The sequence below is a fragment of the Lactuca sativa genome, chromosome 6 (assembly GCF_002870075.4).
Source record: "Lactuca sativa cultivar Salinas chromosome 6, Lsat_Salinas_v11, whole genome shotgun sequence".
Lineage (NCBI taxonomy): Eukaryota > Viridiplantae > Streptophyta > Magnoliopsida > Asterales > Asteraceae > Lactuca > Lactuca sativa.
Window position 1 is genome coordinate 48950998 of NC_056628.2, and position 18483 is coordinate 48969480.

At 39.4% G+C, this 18483-nt stretch overlaps 1 protein-coding gene across 1 annotated transcript; it reads right to left on the reverse strand.

Moving 5' to 3' along the window:
• Positions 1-3754: 3754 nt before the first annotated feature.
• LOC111897415 (E3 ubiquitin-protein ligase PUB23) lies at positions 3755-5453 on the reverse strand. The gene has a single exon (XM_023893381.3). The coding sequence runs from the start codon at positions 5436-5438 to the stop codon at positions 4035-4037; it is 1404 nt and encodes a 467-aa protein (XP_023749149.2). The 5' UTR covers positions 5439-5453; the 3' UTR covers positions 3755-4034.
• Between the last annotated feature and the right edge of the window lie 13030 nt (positions 5454-18483).

Here is an 18483-nt window from a genome sequence, read left to right on the forward strand (position 1 = left end):
TAAGCTATTTATGCCTTGTTTAAAATGGAAACAATTATGTTTTTAAAATGAAAAATTTGTTTGAAAATTTCGAGCTGTTACAATAAGGATACATAGCCCAAAACACAACTATCACACATTTGACAGTTTATGCCCCTTTATTCAATTAATCTCTTTAAGTCACCAAATTAATTCTTAATTAATATATGACTTATATCAATCAAATAATATTATTATTCCTTTAATATATTATTCTCATAATATATTAACAATAATATCTTTTTTCTCTTTACAAATCATCCTGTCAAGTTGCTATGGTGAAGGTAACCCAAAAGGACCATGCACAACCGGGTCAAGTACTTACCAAATATAGTTATAGCCTTAGACACTAATCCAACAATATGGTGGTAGTGGGTTGAGGCGGTCCTGATTTGTGTTGTAGGCTAAGATACCCGATGCAGGCCGGCTGTAAACTGTAGGCACAGAGGCTCGTGAAGAGCGGTTAGGTTGAGGCAGTAAGCCAACAAATCCTGGGTCTTCCTATCCGATGACTGATTGGACCCGTTACATGTTGACATTCTAGTCTGATGACTGATTGGGCTGAGCATTCCAATCCGATGATTGTGGGTTGTTATACATGCTTGTATGTTTATCGTATGAGTTATTTTTGTGGAAACTCACTAAGCTTTGTGCTTACCCAGTTGTTTATGTTTTTCAGGTTTTATCGGTGATCGTTGGAAGACGAAGGTGGGATTGTACACACTTATCAACAACAATGAGGATTTCACATTTACTATAATACTTTGATTTTTAATAAATGTATTTTCGAATAAACGGTTTTCTTAATAATCGATCTATAATCGGGAAGTTTTACTTTAATAAAATGAAATTTTTTGGTTGGGAAAATGGGACGTTACATGCATGTTATAGGAAAAGTGAATTTAAGAAGATTCGAGTCGCTTATACACAAAAAAAGGTTTTTTTTCTTTAATTGAAGGGTGTGGGGGATTTATGCTTTTTATATTTGAATCATTTTTCACTACCCAATCTTATGTTGAAGATTGAATACGACAGTGTGGATGATGTTGACCATGGTCTTTATCAAGCAATGAGAAAAGAGCTTCAATTTGCTGTAAATGAAATTATTATAGGACTTGAACAGGTTTATCACTATTATAAAATTTTAAATGGCATGAACATTGAAACATCCCAAAAATACGGTCCAAAAATTTCATTTTTAATTATTAATAAAACTATAGTTATCAAATATCACATAAAATCATAATTCATTGTCCCTCAAAACATCATACACATCTATCAAACATATCAGAGTAAAAACATCCCAGGCTAAAATCATGGTGTGTGCACTGCAGTCATTCCGAGCTCTTCCCCTTGCTACCGGAAGTACCTGAAACAAAAAATTAAAACCGTAAGCACAAAGCTTAGCGAGTCTCCCAAACTAAAACATACCATACACATAATCACATAATAACATAACATGGGCCTTGCCTGCTACATTGGGCCCTGCTCGACATCGGACCGAAATCTGGCATCGAGTAAAGCTCGGTATACATATAAACATATAAAAAAAATACATATAAACATAATCACATAGCATAAGCATATAAACATTCCTCGGACCCTGCCCGACATTGGACCGATATCCGAAAGCATATAAACATTCCTCGGGCTTTCCCCACCATCGGATCGAAGTCCGGAAACATATAAAACAAGCACATGCAAGAATCACGAAGACATTAAGCATACAAACATTCCTTGGGCTTTCCCCGACAACGGACTAAAGTTCGGAAACATATAAACCTACATCGAGCACTGCCCGACATCGGACCTTAGTCCGGAACATACTAGCATACACAAACGGGCCGACATTGGTGCCTTCGACCCGTTCCTACAGGAGGAAACTCGCCTCAAAAGGCTGAATGCAAAATCTCATGGTAAGAAATCTCTAACGGCTGCTCCAATGACTCCCCGACTATCATTATCACAATAACACTTAGTCAAAATCTAATAATCTTTCTTAGGTTAAAATGACCATTTTACCCCTGGTCATGGTCAACATTCTGGTCAGAGTCGGCATTCTGGGTTGACTCAACTCACCGAGTTGACGCATCAACTCGCCGAGTTCCATAAATCAGAAAACCTTGAAATCACGATACAACTCGTCAAGTTCTTCACGAACTCGTCGAGTTTCTCCTATCAACAAAATCAGTACTTTCCAACTTCGCTTGTCGAGTTTGTTCTTGAACTCGTCGAGTCTTACCTTCTACAGGGTCAGGGCATTTTGACCCAACTCGTCGCGTTCCTTTTTGAACTCCTCGAGTTATTCAGTCTGTTAAGCTATCTTAATAGATTATGTCACTAATCTTCCGATCTAAGCTCCATACTTCAGATATAGACTGGAAATGTCCTTAGAGGGTAAAGTTTCAAACTTTACCCGTTAATACCGTTCCTCAAGATATTTAGCTTAAACCCTAACTCTAAAAGATCTAGATCTTGATCCAAAAGCCATCAATACCTCAAGATAGGGTGTACAAACATAGATTTGGACCTTAGAGACTAGATGAACACGTAAGACCTTTAACTTTCTCTTCATGCATGGCCCTTTGGAGCTTAAAAGGCCAAATGGTAGTCTAAAGGTTGCATGGGCTTATATGGCCATAAAGTTTGCACCTTTATGCCATGAAAGCCCTTCAACACCCTAGATCTGAAAGGGTATTCACTTGGGACGTCCATTACGCAAGGATCAAGATATTTGGACCAAAAACCCAATAAAAGTGTTAAGAAAGAGATCTAAGCAATCATTTGGCAAGTTTGAGACTTGCTTACCAAAAAGTGACGAGAATGGGGTGAAGTTTCTGGATCTACAAACTCCTTCTTGAATCCTCAAGCTTCTTCTTCTTCCACAAGCTTTAAACACACAAAACTCTCTCAACGATGGCTCACAAACTCACACAATGCATTAGGGTTTCGAGATTTAGAGTTTGTGACTTGGAGGCTGTAAATGAGGCCAGTCTATGGAGGTTAATGTGCTTAAATAGGGTGCAAAACCCTAAAAATTAGGGTTTCATTCTGCCCGTCCTACTCGTCGAGTTGAGGCTCTCAACTCGTCGAGTAGACTTCACAATCCGCGTCCAAATCCATTCCCTACTCGACGAGTTTGGGCCCTCCAACTTGTTGAGTTTCTATACAAAAGCGGTTTTTTTTAACTAAATATATACCAGGAGGTTCCTCCCCTTCGAAAGTCGACTTTCAAACCGGCACCGTCTTAACCTTGCTCTGATACCAAGTGTTAAACTAAACTTGATAAATCCTCTGATATGAACAACGAAGAAAAACAAAGGACAAAATAAAAGAAGAGAAACGATATGATGCTTAATGCTTAATCTTATTCAAAATAGGGAAACATTACATGTAATTAAAGGAAAACAAAAGAGTCCTAAACCTAACAGATACGTAATATTTGTTAAGCAAGCACACAACTTCCTAATCTAAATCAAATACTTAAAATAAAAAGGTTTTTTACAGAATACCTCGCACTCATAAATCCGATTAACCCAACACAGAACATAGACATGCCTAACAAACCAAATTAAGTTCCTACATTGGAAGTTTTCAAATATTAATTATTATAAGGATTTTATGATTTTGGCATTAAATCCAGGCCTTCAGAAACGAAATCCTGAAGATCCCATCAACTATTATTTCTTTGAAAATGAGATGCTCGTTTTACGATATGAATATGAATGAAAGAACGAATTAAACTCGTAAGATTTATATATAGCTTTATTTAATGGCCTGGAAATAATTAAGAAAATATAGATGAAAATTACAACCGAATGAACTCTTTACTTTTGTTTCCTATGGATCCACAAATCTTGAATAAATTGAACCTCTATCAAGTATTACATTGTGAGTTTTTAGTCACGTTGTTCTTTTCAAATGACTAAAATCTCAAAGTATATATGTATACAATCAGTTAAATCAAATGTTTAAAATGTCGTCAAATTATCTACCCTAAAATCTCAAATTTTGTTTTATGATGGATATGATATAAGTAGATTACTGGGTATACAAGAAGAATTGTTCCAAACCCTAGCATGCATCTTCAAGATCTCCATAGCTTTCTCCTTCATCTTGCTACCACAATCTACTTGCAGCACCAAACAAAGCTTCCCCGCCACTCCTAGATGCAACATCTCCGTCACCACAGTGGTGTTGCCGGAAAACTTCGCCACTGAATGCAATATCCTCACCGCCCTATCGCTGGCCAACTGTGAAATCCTGAATATCTTTTTAGAAACAACGGCCAAACCTGCACCATGTTTCAACAGCTCCGATCTCCCTTCAGCACACTGACATAGCAGGTCTAACGCCAATAATACCATCTCTGAAAGCCTCTTGTCGGAGGAATCTAGTAGGAGGTCAATTAATGCCGGAACCGCCGCTGCCTCCGCCGCTCTTATCTTATTCCGCCCCCATAGACAAACGTTAATGAGTAACTTCAATGTCGCTATTGTGGCTTTTTGGGAAATCTGATCGTTCAAAATCTTGACTAACTCCATGAAGAACTCAGGCTTCAACGACGACGTCACTTGCATATTCTGGCTGGTGGCCTCAAACATCGATTTCAACAACATGACGGCGTATGTACGTGACTCATAGTTGGCGGCGCGTTGCATCACGCTCGTTAACGTCTCAACGAAATCACCAGTCTTTGCAAACAAACCCTGAAGCCCAGTTTGAGACAGTTGCATGTGGTAAAGGATACCTAGAGCTTCGTCAGCCGGCGTCACCAGCTCGAAACCTTCCACGTCGGAGTCTTCTGCGGCCGGTGAAGATGACGTCACATTCTTCTGGTCGCTTAAGATATGAGCGAGATAATCAACAGCTCCAACCGCCTCCATTGACCTCTTATTTGTTTCGTTCTCCAAAACAATCACTTTCAATCTCTTCAACGACTTCATTTGCAGATTCGGATACTTCAAATCTTTGAGGAGTTTAAGAATTTCGGATTTGGAAATCGGAATCCGAGGCGTGGAGACTCTTTCAACACCAGACAACGGATTAAGGGTGCACCAAGATTGGATCAATCTACGAAGGGTGTGATTTGGTGTAAGATCTAGATCTGAAAGGACCTGTTTTGTCACCGGACAAGTGTTGTTCTTCTTAGCGTATAACCATTTCTCAATGCTTTCTCGATCATAGGTGATCCCTGTAGAGAGTGTTACAGGGTCTTTCATGAGTTCTAAAGAGATGGGACATACGAAAAATGGAGGAACTTCGACATTCTTATGATCTCCCATTATAGAATGGATAAATTTCAAGAACAACCCACAATAGCTTTGAGAAGAAAGATTGATAACTGAATGTCTTTTTTGAACCTTGAATGAATGAAAGTAGAGGTTTCTTGTTTGTGAATATTTGTTATGATCTCCCATTATAGGTTTATGGTTTTATATATCGGTGGGGGTTGAGTGAGAAAAAGAAATAATATTTGTTTATTCAAAAGTCAAGTTAATGAAAAAGTAAAGCATAATATTTGGTCAAAGAGAAATGAAATTTGACTTTTTAATTAAATTTGCGAGGCTCAAGAAGTGGACAACGAAACTCGGTCATAAATGCATGTGCCAGATAAAGTGTGGCGATCATGTAAAACAGCAAAAATGTGAAGGATATGACTTTCTCTATAAAGGAGTATCCACTTCTAGGTCCTTCTATTTTAATATTATTTTCATTTAGTGCCTTATGTTTGCAATTCTACAATTTGAGTCGGTTTTGAATTCAAAAGAGCAATTGGTTAAAATATTTTGTTATAATTTGCTTAAAACCTTTAAAGGATACCAAATTATGAACAATTTAGATGGTTACGATCGAATGGTTCCAACCTTTTAGTAGTTCATATAATGTAGTTTTTTTTTAAAACCGTTTAGAGGTTTTTTATTTGCTTAGAAATTATCTAGAAATTGTATCGATTGTATTAAATGACTTAGATATAACCTCTAAATGAATTCATTAGGTTATCAAACAGTCCTTACATTCAATAATTGATAAATCCAGAAATTTAAAACCAAAATCCACGTATGATCCAAGTTCTAAGAAAAAAGATGTTTGCAAGAGGGGAAACATATTGGTAAGATGTATGACATAGACATCGATAAATATTTTCTCTACATATGAGTGGTATCGTCAAAAAGCATGATGATGAATGTAAAATTTTAGCATTTGAGGCACTAAAAGTCGCTTCTAGCCTTTTAAAAATAGTCAAATACATTCGTTAGCACTACATAATAGTCTCTTGTATATAAAAATGTCTTGAGGAACCTTAAAAACTACAAAAATTTTGGTAACCAATGATTGAAATCTTTATTCATGATATGAGAGATATTTTGACAATAAATGTACAAATTCTTTTCATGCTATGGTTCTAATCTATATATAGGCTTCTTCTAAATTTTGTTTACATACAGCAATATCAACCAGTGGATTTTAATTTTAGAACCAAAATTGGAAATATCCCAAGCCAAAAAGTATCTAAGTTTGTAAAAGATAACTTTGGTGATGTATTTGAATTTTTTTTTCTAGTTATGGGCAATTTTTGAGTAGTAATGATACTAGTGATGTTTAATTGGAAATGATGTCTCCTAATACAACTTGTTTTGACTTTCTCTCTTTCAAAAAGTCAACCATTTCCTCTTAAATCCCATCGTTACTCGTGCTTATTTTCGAAAAGTGGCTACCGACAGTTGTGGATCCGTGGATTTGGATTGAGTTTCCTAGTTGGCTGTTCCTTTGCGATTAAGGATCCGGACCCGACGTGTCTATTAACGATTAAGTTTCTGTCCACTAAGTTTCTATCCACATCAGAAAGAATTGGGTCAAGTATTGTTCGTTATCACAATTTGTAGTTGTTTTTCTTTTTATATTTCTTTCGCTCCTAAAATTATTTTTTTACATATTAATATATAAAAAAACATTAATTATAATTAATTTTATTTGATGAAATAACAATTATATCATTTTATTGTATTTAATTCTATGATAGTTACATTTAATTTAATAAAGGATATTTTATAAAAATGATATTTATTTTTAGAAGTAACTATTATTTTGAGACAAACCAAAAATAAAACACAGAGTATTGATTTGAGACGGATGAAATATTTTGTAAATTAAAAACATTGAATACAATTATTATAAGAGAAAATTACTAATTTAGCCAAAAATATTAATACTTTTTATTTAACAGTTAAAAATTTGCCAATAGCAAAAAAAGCTAACCAAATTATAGCCTAGAGTAAGACTTTTGTGGTTTCGTCATGTAATACGGTTTGGCCTCCTATTATATATATATATATATATATATATATATATATATATATATATATATATATATATATATATATATATATATATATATATATATATATATATATATATATATATATATATATATATATATATATATATATGCATGATAAAATCATAGATGAAGTTACTCACCTATGGTATGTTCTCAACAACGCTATTTTCCAGGTTGGGATGAACGTCATTCTAGTTACAAACAAAACTGTAGGTGAAGCCTACAAACCTATTGTTTTTCTCCGTTACCTACTGTTTTTCGTACAACCAAAAATGATCTAAATAAAATTTTCTAAATTTATATATTTTGGGCTAATGGGCCACCAAACTATAGATGAACTCCAAAATCGTAGCCAATTAGCCGTAAATCGTAGATTATTACCTCTGAAACTCTTCAAACCGTAGGTTTTTAGTCGAAACACTGTTTGGTAGGCTATTTTTGGCTAAAGACTATTTTTTGGCTGTTAAGTAAAAGGTCATTAAGAAATATGGCTAGATTTTAATTTTCTCTTATTATAATAACCTAATTCTTAGAATATTATTTTGTTTTATTGTTTTATACTCTTTGTATAGTATCATATATATATATATATACATATATATATATATATATATATATATATATATATATATATATATACACACACACACACGTAATCTTAATTATGAGTTTTTCACATACTTTATCATTGTATCAGAACCATTACACCAGGAGCGACAATGGTCTCGAATTCAAGAACAACGCATTTGAAGAGTTTCTTGCAGAAAAGGGAATTAGTCATAATTTCTCAGCTCCTTACACACCACAACAGAACGGAATAGTCGAAAGACGAAACCGATCCTTGTGTGAAGCTGCCCGAACTATGTTAAGTTTCGTTTCCTTACCTCTTTATTTTTGGGCTGACGCCATTTCTGCTGCTTGTTATACACAGAACAGGTCCTATCTCAACAAGCGGTTCACGCTCACACCATATGAGATAATAAATACCAGAAAACCCAACGTGAAATTTTTCCATGTGTTTGGCTCAAGGTGTTTCATCTTCAACTCTAAAGAACACCGCAACAAGTTTGATGTCAAAGCTGACGAGGGAATCTTTCTGGGTTACTCACTCACATCCAAGGCGTACAGGGTCCTAAACAAACGATCAAGAAGTATTGAAGAGACATACTATGTGACCTTCGACGATAACTATGTCAAGAAGTTACAGGCCATAGATGACACTGCCAGGGAAATATTTCCTCAAACTGGCCAAGTCACAGTCTCAATCGCCAATTTGTACGAGAAATTTCTGGAACTCTTTGACGAACCGGAAAAAGCTTCTCTCTCAGAAGCAGGTGCAGCTGACAACAAAATTGATCATATGAAGCAAATTGTCGAAGATGCTGCGAAAAGAATGCATGAAGGAGAATCGCTCACTGATGAATCTCCAACCAATACTGCTTCTGTCGAGGGGGAGCCAAGTTCTCAAGTCGAGGAGGAGCCAAGCTCACAATTCCAGGGAGAGCCAAGCTCTACTACTTCAACCGAAGGTCCTTCACCAACCGAAGGTGCCTCTCCAACCGAAGATGCCCCTCCATACGAAGGTGCTTCAACGTCTGAAAATCCAGCACCACAACAAAACCCTGAGCCTCATGTTTCTCAAGACTCATTATTTGAGGGGGAGCATGATGATATGACGCTTGATGACGATACCCAATCTGAGCCCGAAGAGATGATCAACGCTGAACTAGATCCAACCTTCGACCCGAATTACCCTCCTCTTACCAAATGGACCAGAGATCATCCTATCTCTCAAGTAGTAGGTGATGTATCTGAAAAGGTTTTGACCCGATCTCAACTGAAGGCAAAACAGACATCTTTATTCTCAAAGGTAGAGTTTTGTATGTTTAACTCATTCGTATCAAAAGTTGAACCGAAGACAGTGAACACTGCCCTCGATCACTCTGATTGGGTTCAAGCAATGCAAGACGAACTGAACGAGTTTGAAAGGAACAAAGTCTGGCGCCTCATTCCAACTCCTCCAGATGCTTCGGTTGTTGGTCTTAAATGGGTTTTTAGAAACAAAATGGACAAGGAAGGTAATGTCATAAGGAACAAGGCTCGTTTGGTAGTCAAGGGATACTGTCAGGAGGAAGGAATAGATTACGAAGAAACGTTCGCTCCAGTAGCTAGACTAGAATCTGTTAGAATATTTCTGGCCTATGCTGCTCATAAAAACTTTGAGGTTTTCCAAATGGACGTCAAGTGTGCATTTCTCAATGGAGAACTCGAAGAAACTGTGTATGTGGAGCAACCTCCTGGGTTCATGAACGAAAAGCATCCAAATCATTGCTATATTCTGGATAAAGCTGTGTACGGTCTCAAACAAGCTCCGAGAGCCTGGTATGAAACGCTTACTAATTTCTTAAAGATGTCCAAATTTAAACAAGGTTCGGTTGACCCAACCTTCTTTCGCAAAAAGGAAGGTAACCACCTTATGATAGTTCAAATTTACGTTGATGACATCATCTTTGGCTCCACGAATCCCAACTTAACGGCTGAATTCCGAAAGTTGATGGAAACTAAGTTTGAAATGAGCTCAATGGGTCCTATTAACTTTTTCCTTGGTTTAAACATAAGACAGGGACCCGAAGGCATCTTTATTAATCAGGAAGCTTACACAAAGACTCTCCTAGCGAAGTTTGGCATGATGGGAGACTCAAAAGTCAAAGTCCCAATGGCATTCGGCACCAAGCTTACCCCTTCTCTAGACAAACCGGCTGTTGACATCACGCTCTATCGTCAAATGATTGGCTCACTGATGTATCTAACCGCTAGTAGGCCTGATATCATGTTTTCTGTATGTTATTGTGCCCGATTTCAGGCTAACCCACGCGAACCTCACATGCTGGCAGTAAAGAACATCCTACGCTATCTCAAGCGAACCACCTCTTTAGGTCTGTGGTATCCATCCAACTCAGGCTTCTTCGTTCAAGCCTATTCTGATGCTGACCTTGGAGGATGTGGACTCGACCGTAAAAGCACAACCGGTGGCTGTCAATTTCTTGATGGGAAATTGGTCAGCTGGCAATCCAAGAAACAAACATGTGTGTCGCTGTCTACTGCCGAAGCGGAATACATTGCCGCTGCATCCTGCACATCACAAGTGATTTGGATCCAGAGTCAACTCCGAGACTATGGACTCAATATGAAGAAGATCCCACTATATTGTGACTCTGAAAGTGCAATTAGGATCTGTCATAACCCAGTGCAACACTCTAAAACCAAAAACATAGCACTGAGGTATCACTTCATCAAAGATCATGTGGAAGATGGAAATGTCGAAGTTCACTTCGTAAGAACCACTGATCAACTGGCTGATGTCTTTACCAAAGCTCTTCCTGAAGCATCATTCAATAAAATATTGCAAGGGCTAGGTATGATGGAATTAGAGTCAGTACCTCACACTACCTCTCAACCTCAAACGTAAGAAGCGGATCCAACCGAACGTTCGGATTCTCGCTCGTTTCTTCAAAGGTAGTTTTTCTAAGTTGTATATATATATATATATATATATATATATATATATATATATATATATATATATATATATATATATATTGTAAAATTTTGTTTTTCCTAGTGTTAAAAGAATTTATATCTTGTCTATCTAAAATCCTTTGTGTCTCAAAATTTTGTGGAACCGAAACCTTCCGCAGGTTCGGGTTCGGTTTTTCAAAATTTTGTGGAACCGAAACCAACCGAAGGTTCGGGTTCGGTTTTTCAAAATTTTGTGGAACCGAAACCAACCGAAGGTTCGGGTTCGGTTTTTCAAAATTTTGTGGAACCGAAACCAACCGAAGGTTCGGGTTCGGTTTTTCAAAATTTTGTGCAACCGAAACCAACCGAACGTTCGGGTTCGGTTTTCCAAAATTTTCTAGAACCAATTCCAACCGAACGTTCGGGTTCGGTTTTTCAATTTTTCCAAAGTTTTTTTTTAATCATAATTTTTTTTCACTCTTTTATTTTTATTATATATCACAAATCCAAAAATATTTTTTTTCGTGTGCTTATTCGTTTATGGGAATATATTTGATCTCTTACTTAAGTGTCCCTAGAAGCATGCTGCTGTATGTGTCCCAAGCCTCAAAAGATTTTGAATAATAGCCTTCATGACCTGGTATACACAAACCTTGTCTTCCCAATAAGGCTAACATATTTATTCTAATCGTGAGCTACCTCACTCTTTTCTCACATGAGTTAAGAGTCTCCTGCTTGGCCCTTATTTTCGCAGCAGAGGTACTATGTTTCCTTACACCATCCCTATATCACTTCTCCATTACATTCGTTTCATCACTGTAACCCTTGAGACTCTCAGAAACTACCACTGAGGTTTATGGTTACATAACATCTGTGTTTATGATCTTAGTTTCGTGCCACTACGAGCTAAGTGAAACCCAAAATTCAACACCAACGAATTGACGGTGACAAATTAATTTGATCAAGTTTTCACCAATGAATTGACGAATGTACCTTCATGGAATCTCAATTTTTTTTTTCTTTGCATGATTCCAATGAAATTGTTACACACCATAACATTTCTTCCCAAGGGATCTAGTTTTAAATTTTTTTTATTTGAGATTTCATATTAATCCAAGCCACTACAACATCAACTCCAACCTACTTGTTCAACAAACTAAACCGGTCTCACAAGTACTTTGTTCACATTCGTTCTTATATCAAGAATTGCATTGTTGAATCAAAGCGAAACCACCATTAATTAGCCTAATTAAAAGAAGCCTTTCAACATTTCTTAATAAATGTTTGATCGTAATTCAACGGGATTCCACATTAACACTTTGAGGTTCTTCTTGACCTTGAAGGAAGAGATTCGTGCCCGGGATCATCAGTTTCGTGTCCTTATGGACATCACAGATTATCCTAAAAAGAGTTGCTTTATTTCTTTTTCTTTTACACTCTTTGCACGAAAATCCTAGATTTTCAAAAATTCCGTTACTAATTATTTTACAGGCTGGATTATTACTGAAGCGTTACTAATGGAGTTGAGGCCAAAAATCCGCCACGTGGGTCCTCAATTGCATACAGCTGATTAAAAGGGGAAAAGACAAAAAGTTGCTGACTCGGCGGGAGTTAAATGGATAGAAATTCAAACGACGGTAAAAAGGAGGGCGCGTGAATTTGAAACGGCCGCGCTTTTCCTGACACTTGAGGACGTGTGTGCAATATCGAAGCGTCATATCTCTGGAGTTACAGGCGCGTGTGGAAATGGAAACGATTTCTTTCTCTGAACCGGCGCTTATTGGGCGGCGTAATCCTAGGAATCTGACACTCTCTCTCCTACGTGATCATCGTACGTCCCAACTGTCACCAATCAGTCACTCAAAAACCCTTCCATATTTCCATAAGAGATTTGAAACGATTTTTCTCTCTCTTCACCAACTATAAAAAGCCATCAACACCACCTTTTACCTCTTTACTGCCCCCATATTTCCCAAAGCAAAAATACTCCCAAATACTCTCCCGTTCTCCAAACCTGCAACAATGGCTGAATCTTCATCTGTTCATGCAACTTCTCAGATTCTTCCCATCCGACCCCAGCAAAGCTTAGTCATTGATCTAAACCCACTGGCGTATGATCCCTACATGTCGCCGGTCATCGAATGCCTCAAGTATTCCCAGCTGGCTCCTGCACTGTCCAGAATTGAAACGGTGCCGATGGTTACCCTATCTCAGGTCTATGCAACGGCTTACTACGACAGGGCCGTCGACCGGGTATTCTTTGAAGTTGGTGACCACAAGACTTCAATTTCTCGTCCCCGTTTCTGCACGCTGTTAGGGTTTGCTGCTGACTCTTCACGAGTTCACCCGGATACGATTCCGGTGGGAATGTTCTACAGCATGTTTTATAACATGGGCTACACAGAGGTTCTCACCTCCGTCGCCAGGTTCAAGAAGTCCTGCCTACCGCCCCAGTGGAATGGGTTATTTATAGTTCTCTTCAAGGGATTGTCAGAGAGGAGCTCCGGATCTGACGGTGCAAGTCGTCTGTTTCTTTCTGTAATGTACGAAGTGTATAATGGGATAAACCTGGATTATGGGTTTGTCCTCTGGCAACAGCTGCTTCAGAGCCTCTCTTCTTCTTCTCGACACTCTGAGGTGTCATTTTCCCGGTTCTGGATCTTGATCACAAGATGGGCCATGGACAAGTTCGACGTTCCAACAGAAGATGGTGCATCGATGTCTTCTATTGGTACGTTTCATACCAAGAAGATCATCGTATCCGATGCATCAAAGTTCTCTTTCATTGGCTCTATCCCGGAGTCGATGTATGGGAATGTGCCATCTGACAGCCAACTGATCCGGACGATCAAGGAGTCTGGGCCATCTGGTCCGAGGGAACTGACATCGGACATGCTGCGATCGATTAATGATGTCGATAAACCGGTGGCCAGGGGTAAAAAGGCGGAAAAAGGGAAGAAACCATCCAAATCCCCAAAAGGACCTTCGCCCAAGAAGCGCAAACAATTGAAGGCTGCTTCATCCCCTCAACCGAAAAGGAGGAAGACCCAACAGAAGCGAAAGCTCGTCCTTCCCTCGTCATCAAGCGAATCCGAAGGTGGGAGTTCGGACTCTGAGGGATCCCAAGGAGACGAATCTCCTCAACGAGGCAACACACCCCCTCGGTCCCCAACCTCGGAAATGGAACTTCATCAATCCCCAGTTCCTTCACCTCCACCCACAATACCTATTTCCATTCCCACCATAAACCCCACTATTCCCCCAAACTCCATTCCTATACCTCCACCCATATTCACCACATCAACCGAAACACCACCTGTCACCGAAACCCCTCCAGTAACCCAACCTCCACAAACCGAAACTCATACATCACCACCACCTGAAACTAACCCCCCACCCACTCAACCCGAACCAACTAAACCCATAACACCCCCAGCTTCACCACCACCTCATTCTCCGGAAGACGCCTCCGATGGCGGTGATCAATATCTTGGTGGTGATCACATGAACTTCGATTCGGTCTACTATAGTCCGTTTCAAGTTCAGAGTGATGAGGAGGATGATGCTCCAGTGACAAAGAAGCATCTTCACGAGCTTAACGAGAAGGTTGATCCGCTTCTCGCCTCCTCTTCCAACCAGCAGTCATCTATGTCTGAAGCTGCCATTCAGAAGATCGTTGACGCCTTCTCCAGGGCTCAACATGATTCCGTGGCCTCAGCTACTGCTGCTATAGACGCCTCCACCCGAGCCTGTGAGGCAGCGACCGAAAAAGTCGATAAACTATTCAATGACGCTTCTGTCCTGCTGCAGTCTTTGCAGGAAAGCGCCGAAGCCACTAAAACAACTCTGGAACTAGTTGTTCATCAATTGGCCCAGTTTGTAAAGACGGAGCTGCCTTCGTTCGCTACACTCAGACAAAATCTTATCGACGACAACTCGGCACTTCGTGCCTCCATCGATGCCCGCTTGGCAAAGCTACAAGAGGATCTTGCAGCAGAAAACTCACTGATGGACGTCTTGGCGAGCAAGACTACCACCCTAAAGGTCAAGAGCACGCAGCTTTCCAACTCCGAACAACAATTGGAAGCTCTTCGATCTGAGAGGGAGGTCATAAAGATGTGTGTTTCGGATGTCCACGCAGCTCTTTCAAACATCCTGGAAGCACACGATCCCATCCTTAATCACTTAGTGAGGCGTACCCTTGCTGAAAAGCTATCTCCGGCCATGGACCTTTTGAGCAAAATTGAAGGCCTACCCAGTTTCGTGTCCATTCCGAAACAAGGGGGAGAAGAGAAGAAAGGATCGAAACCACCTCCGTCCTCCAAAGCTACTCACACAACCGAACCACCCCCAACTGGTCATGCCTCGGGTTCGGGTGTGAAGAACAAGGGCAAACACATAGCAGAGGATGGAGATGAAGATGAAGATGAAGACAAGGAGACCATTGCGGACATGTTAAAAAGAAAGAACAGTCGCAATGCTGAAGACGATGCCAGTCGTGTGGCGCGTGAGGCTGAAGAAGCCGAACGAAAGCAAAAAGAAGCCCACGATCTCCTTGAGAGCCGAAAGTTGCTCTTCCCTGCCTGGACCAGGGATCGTCTGATAAAAGAGGCCATAGAGACTCCAAGCATACTGTGGCTCGAGCCGGTGATATCTTTCGACTGCAACAACACTATTGATTCGTAGTTTGATATGCCGCTAACTCGAAAGGCGTTCATCTTCCACGCCTTCTCTAATATTTCCGAAGTCCCGCATCCGAACGAAGAGCTTGACAGGGAGCTCATTGACTTCTACCTGGAGGCCGCTCGCCCTCAGTGCCTTACATGGAGTGCCCAGAAGATCGTCAACGTTCGGGTGATGAAGCCTTATGCCGTGGGGAGATTCACAAACGTCAAGTTCAAGCTCATCCGAGGATCTGCAAGAACTGCTCACATGATCTCTCTGGCGGATCTGCCCAATCTGAACCCTCATGATTGGATAGTCTTGTACAACATCCTGTTGACAAATGAATCTGAATATGGTCCCATCTTAAACCATGTCAAAAGGATGCTGGCATGCTATATCATGGAGGTGGCCCTAATGGATCAGGAGGTTGCCACAGTTTTTAAGAAGAAATCGAAAGTCAAACCTGTGGGATCGGCCAGTGATCTGAATCAAATGCAAATGGGCAAGATAGATTCGAGGCGAAACTCTGTGATGTTCACTAGAGCCGAAGGACAGAAATGTCTCTTCGCTTTAGCTGACAAACATCTTTACACCACAAGTTGCTTGGAGCACATCTTATTCATCATCAAGCAGTGTAAAGACAATTCGGCTGATGATATCAAGTACTTCAATGATATGATCAATTGGTACATCCGGTTTAGACAGACCATCCTTTCCATAACCAAGTGTCTGTTTAGTACCGTGAAGAAGAAAGTACCAGCTTCAGCCGCCGACCCAAGTAGGAAGTGAAGGTCTCGCTCCAAATTGACGCAAAGGGGGAGATTGTTGGGCTGAAGATTGTTTTGATGTTGCGTCTTTTGGGCTCGTTGATTAGCCTTGTATTCTCCGGTTTGGGCCTGTCCAACCGAGAGCCTTTTATGTATTGTATATAAGTTAAATGCTTGCATGCATATTAGGTCAAGATTCTAGAGATTATCGAAATAGCGATTGATCAAGCGTACTAATATTTTCTGTAATCGTTCTTGTAATCTTCTAATCCTTTACAGTTGATGTTCTTAATCGAGCTCTTCTAAGGATTTTATTTAATCATTCGACTCGTTTGATTCAAGCTGTTTGTACTTATTATTGCGTTTTTACTGTTTTAAATTCATACACTTGTTCAAGATCTAATCGATCTTCATAGATTAAAAGTTGTTTTAATCCCATCATGTTCTTCCTTACAGGAGTCGCAGATCCCTGCTTTCCTACCCTCCTGTAGTCGCTGTGTTATTTGATTTTTATTGTTGTTGTCGATCCTCTCACAACAACTTTTGGTAGATCGTTGAAGTTGTTCTGCCCTGCAATTATTGTACACGGAGGCACCATTGGTTCTTTAGTTTCCATCTACCCAAGGTAAGCTTCTAGCCTCTTATCTCGTGTCCTAATTAAATTTAGTTTTTGTATTTTTCACTCGTTTATTATATTTTTTTTCCAACGCACTCCTCTTCTTCCATGGGCTCGACTCCAAGTGCTAGTCAATCAGTCTTTGCCCCTTATTAATGTTTAATCAATGTTTAGCTTCAAGTTAGCCGTCGATGGCTCCAAAGTTTAGCTTCAAATTACCTGTCAATGGCTCCAAATACAAATTATGGCGCATAATTTTCTTGGACATGTGCAAATGTGCTAAAGTTCATGGGCATATCAATGGAAAATCCATACCTCAGGGAGATGAAAATGAGGATTGGAATGCTATTGATTTTAGGATAAAATCATAGTTTTATTCAATGTATGATGCAAATCTGTTGCAAATCATCTCCAGTGATGATAGCACCTCAAAAGATTTATGGGATATGTTTCATGCGTTCTTTCTCAACAACAAAATGTCACGAATGCTCTAACTTCAAGAAAATTTTCACAACACCAAGAAAGGGGCTTCCTCCATTGCCGATTTTTGTCATTCCTTAAAGAACTTGGCTGAAGCATTAATTGATTATGTCTCTCAAATTGATGATGTTGAGTTGGTGATGCGAATTCTTCGAGAACTCCTTCCATCCTACCATAACATTGTAGATGTTGTCACAAATACAAAACCTTTTCCATCATTCCTTGAATCCAAAAACATGCTCTTGATTTATGATTCACGAGAAGAAGCAACCGACTTACTTGGCGATACTCCACTTACCTCTTCGGCTGCTTTTTATTCCTCCTCGAACCACAGAAAGTCTCGAAAAAAAAAATTAATAAATGTGAGAATAATGGGCGGGGAGCTTCCAAGGTATGGGTAATACTAATGTTTCCTTTATTTCTTCTTATGCTTCAGGTTCTCAAGGAGTAACCAATCATTTTCTAACTTTTTATGGAGCTAAAACAGACTCCCTAATTCGTAAATGCAGCTTGGCAGCCTACTAAGACCTCCTCTTGTTGTACTCATATTTATTGCACAACCCACTGTTGTTGGCGCTAATCATCAGCAACTTATCCTGCCCTTCGAAGGTTATCAACGGCCTCTGTATGCTGTTGTCCAATCGTTCCAGCAACCTTTGAAGTTTTTGCTTGCTCTCAGTCAACAATAATAGCAAGTGATGCCCCACTTTAGACCTCATCAGCAACCCTTTTTTACTCTGCATCAACAGGTTTACAACTCCGCAGCTCCACCACATCAACCTTCTTCTCGTTCCTTTGTTTATTAAGATTCTCACCAACAATTCATAGATCTTTCTTCGGTCTTCAAAGCAATGTCTGTCCAACCACCTCGCGACAACAAAGACTACATGGATTTGGGAGCAAGCTCTCAAATATCCTTCAATCAAGGTACGATACACTCTCTAACTCCATGTAGCTCTAAAATTCATTATGTTTGGCAATGATGCTATACTTCCAGTTAATTCTATAGGTCAATCTTTTTTTCCTTTTTCTAATGACCGTTTCTTACTCAATTTTTTTTGGTTTCTGATACAATG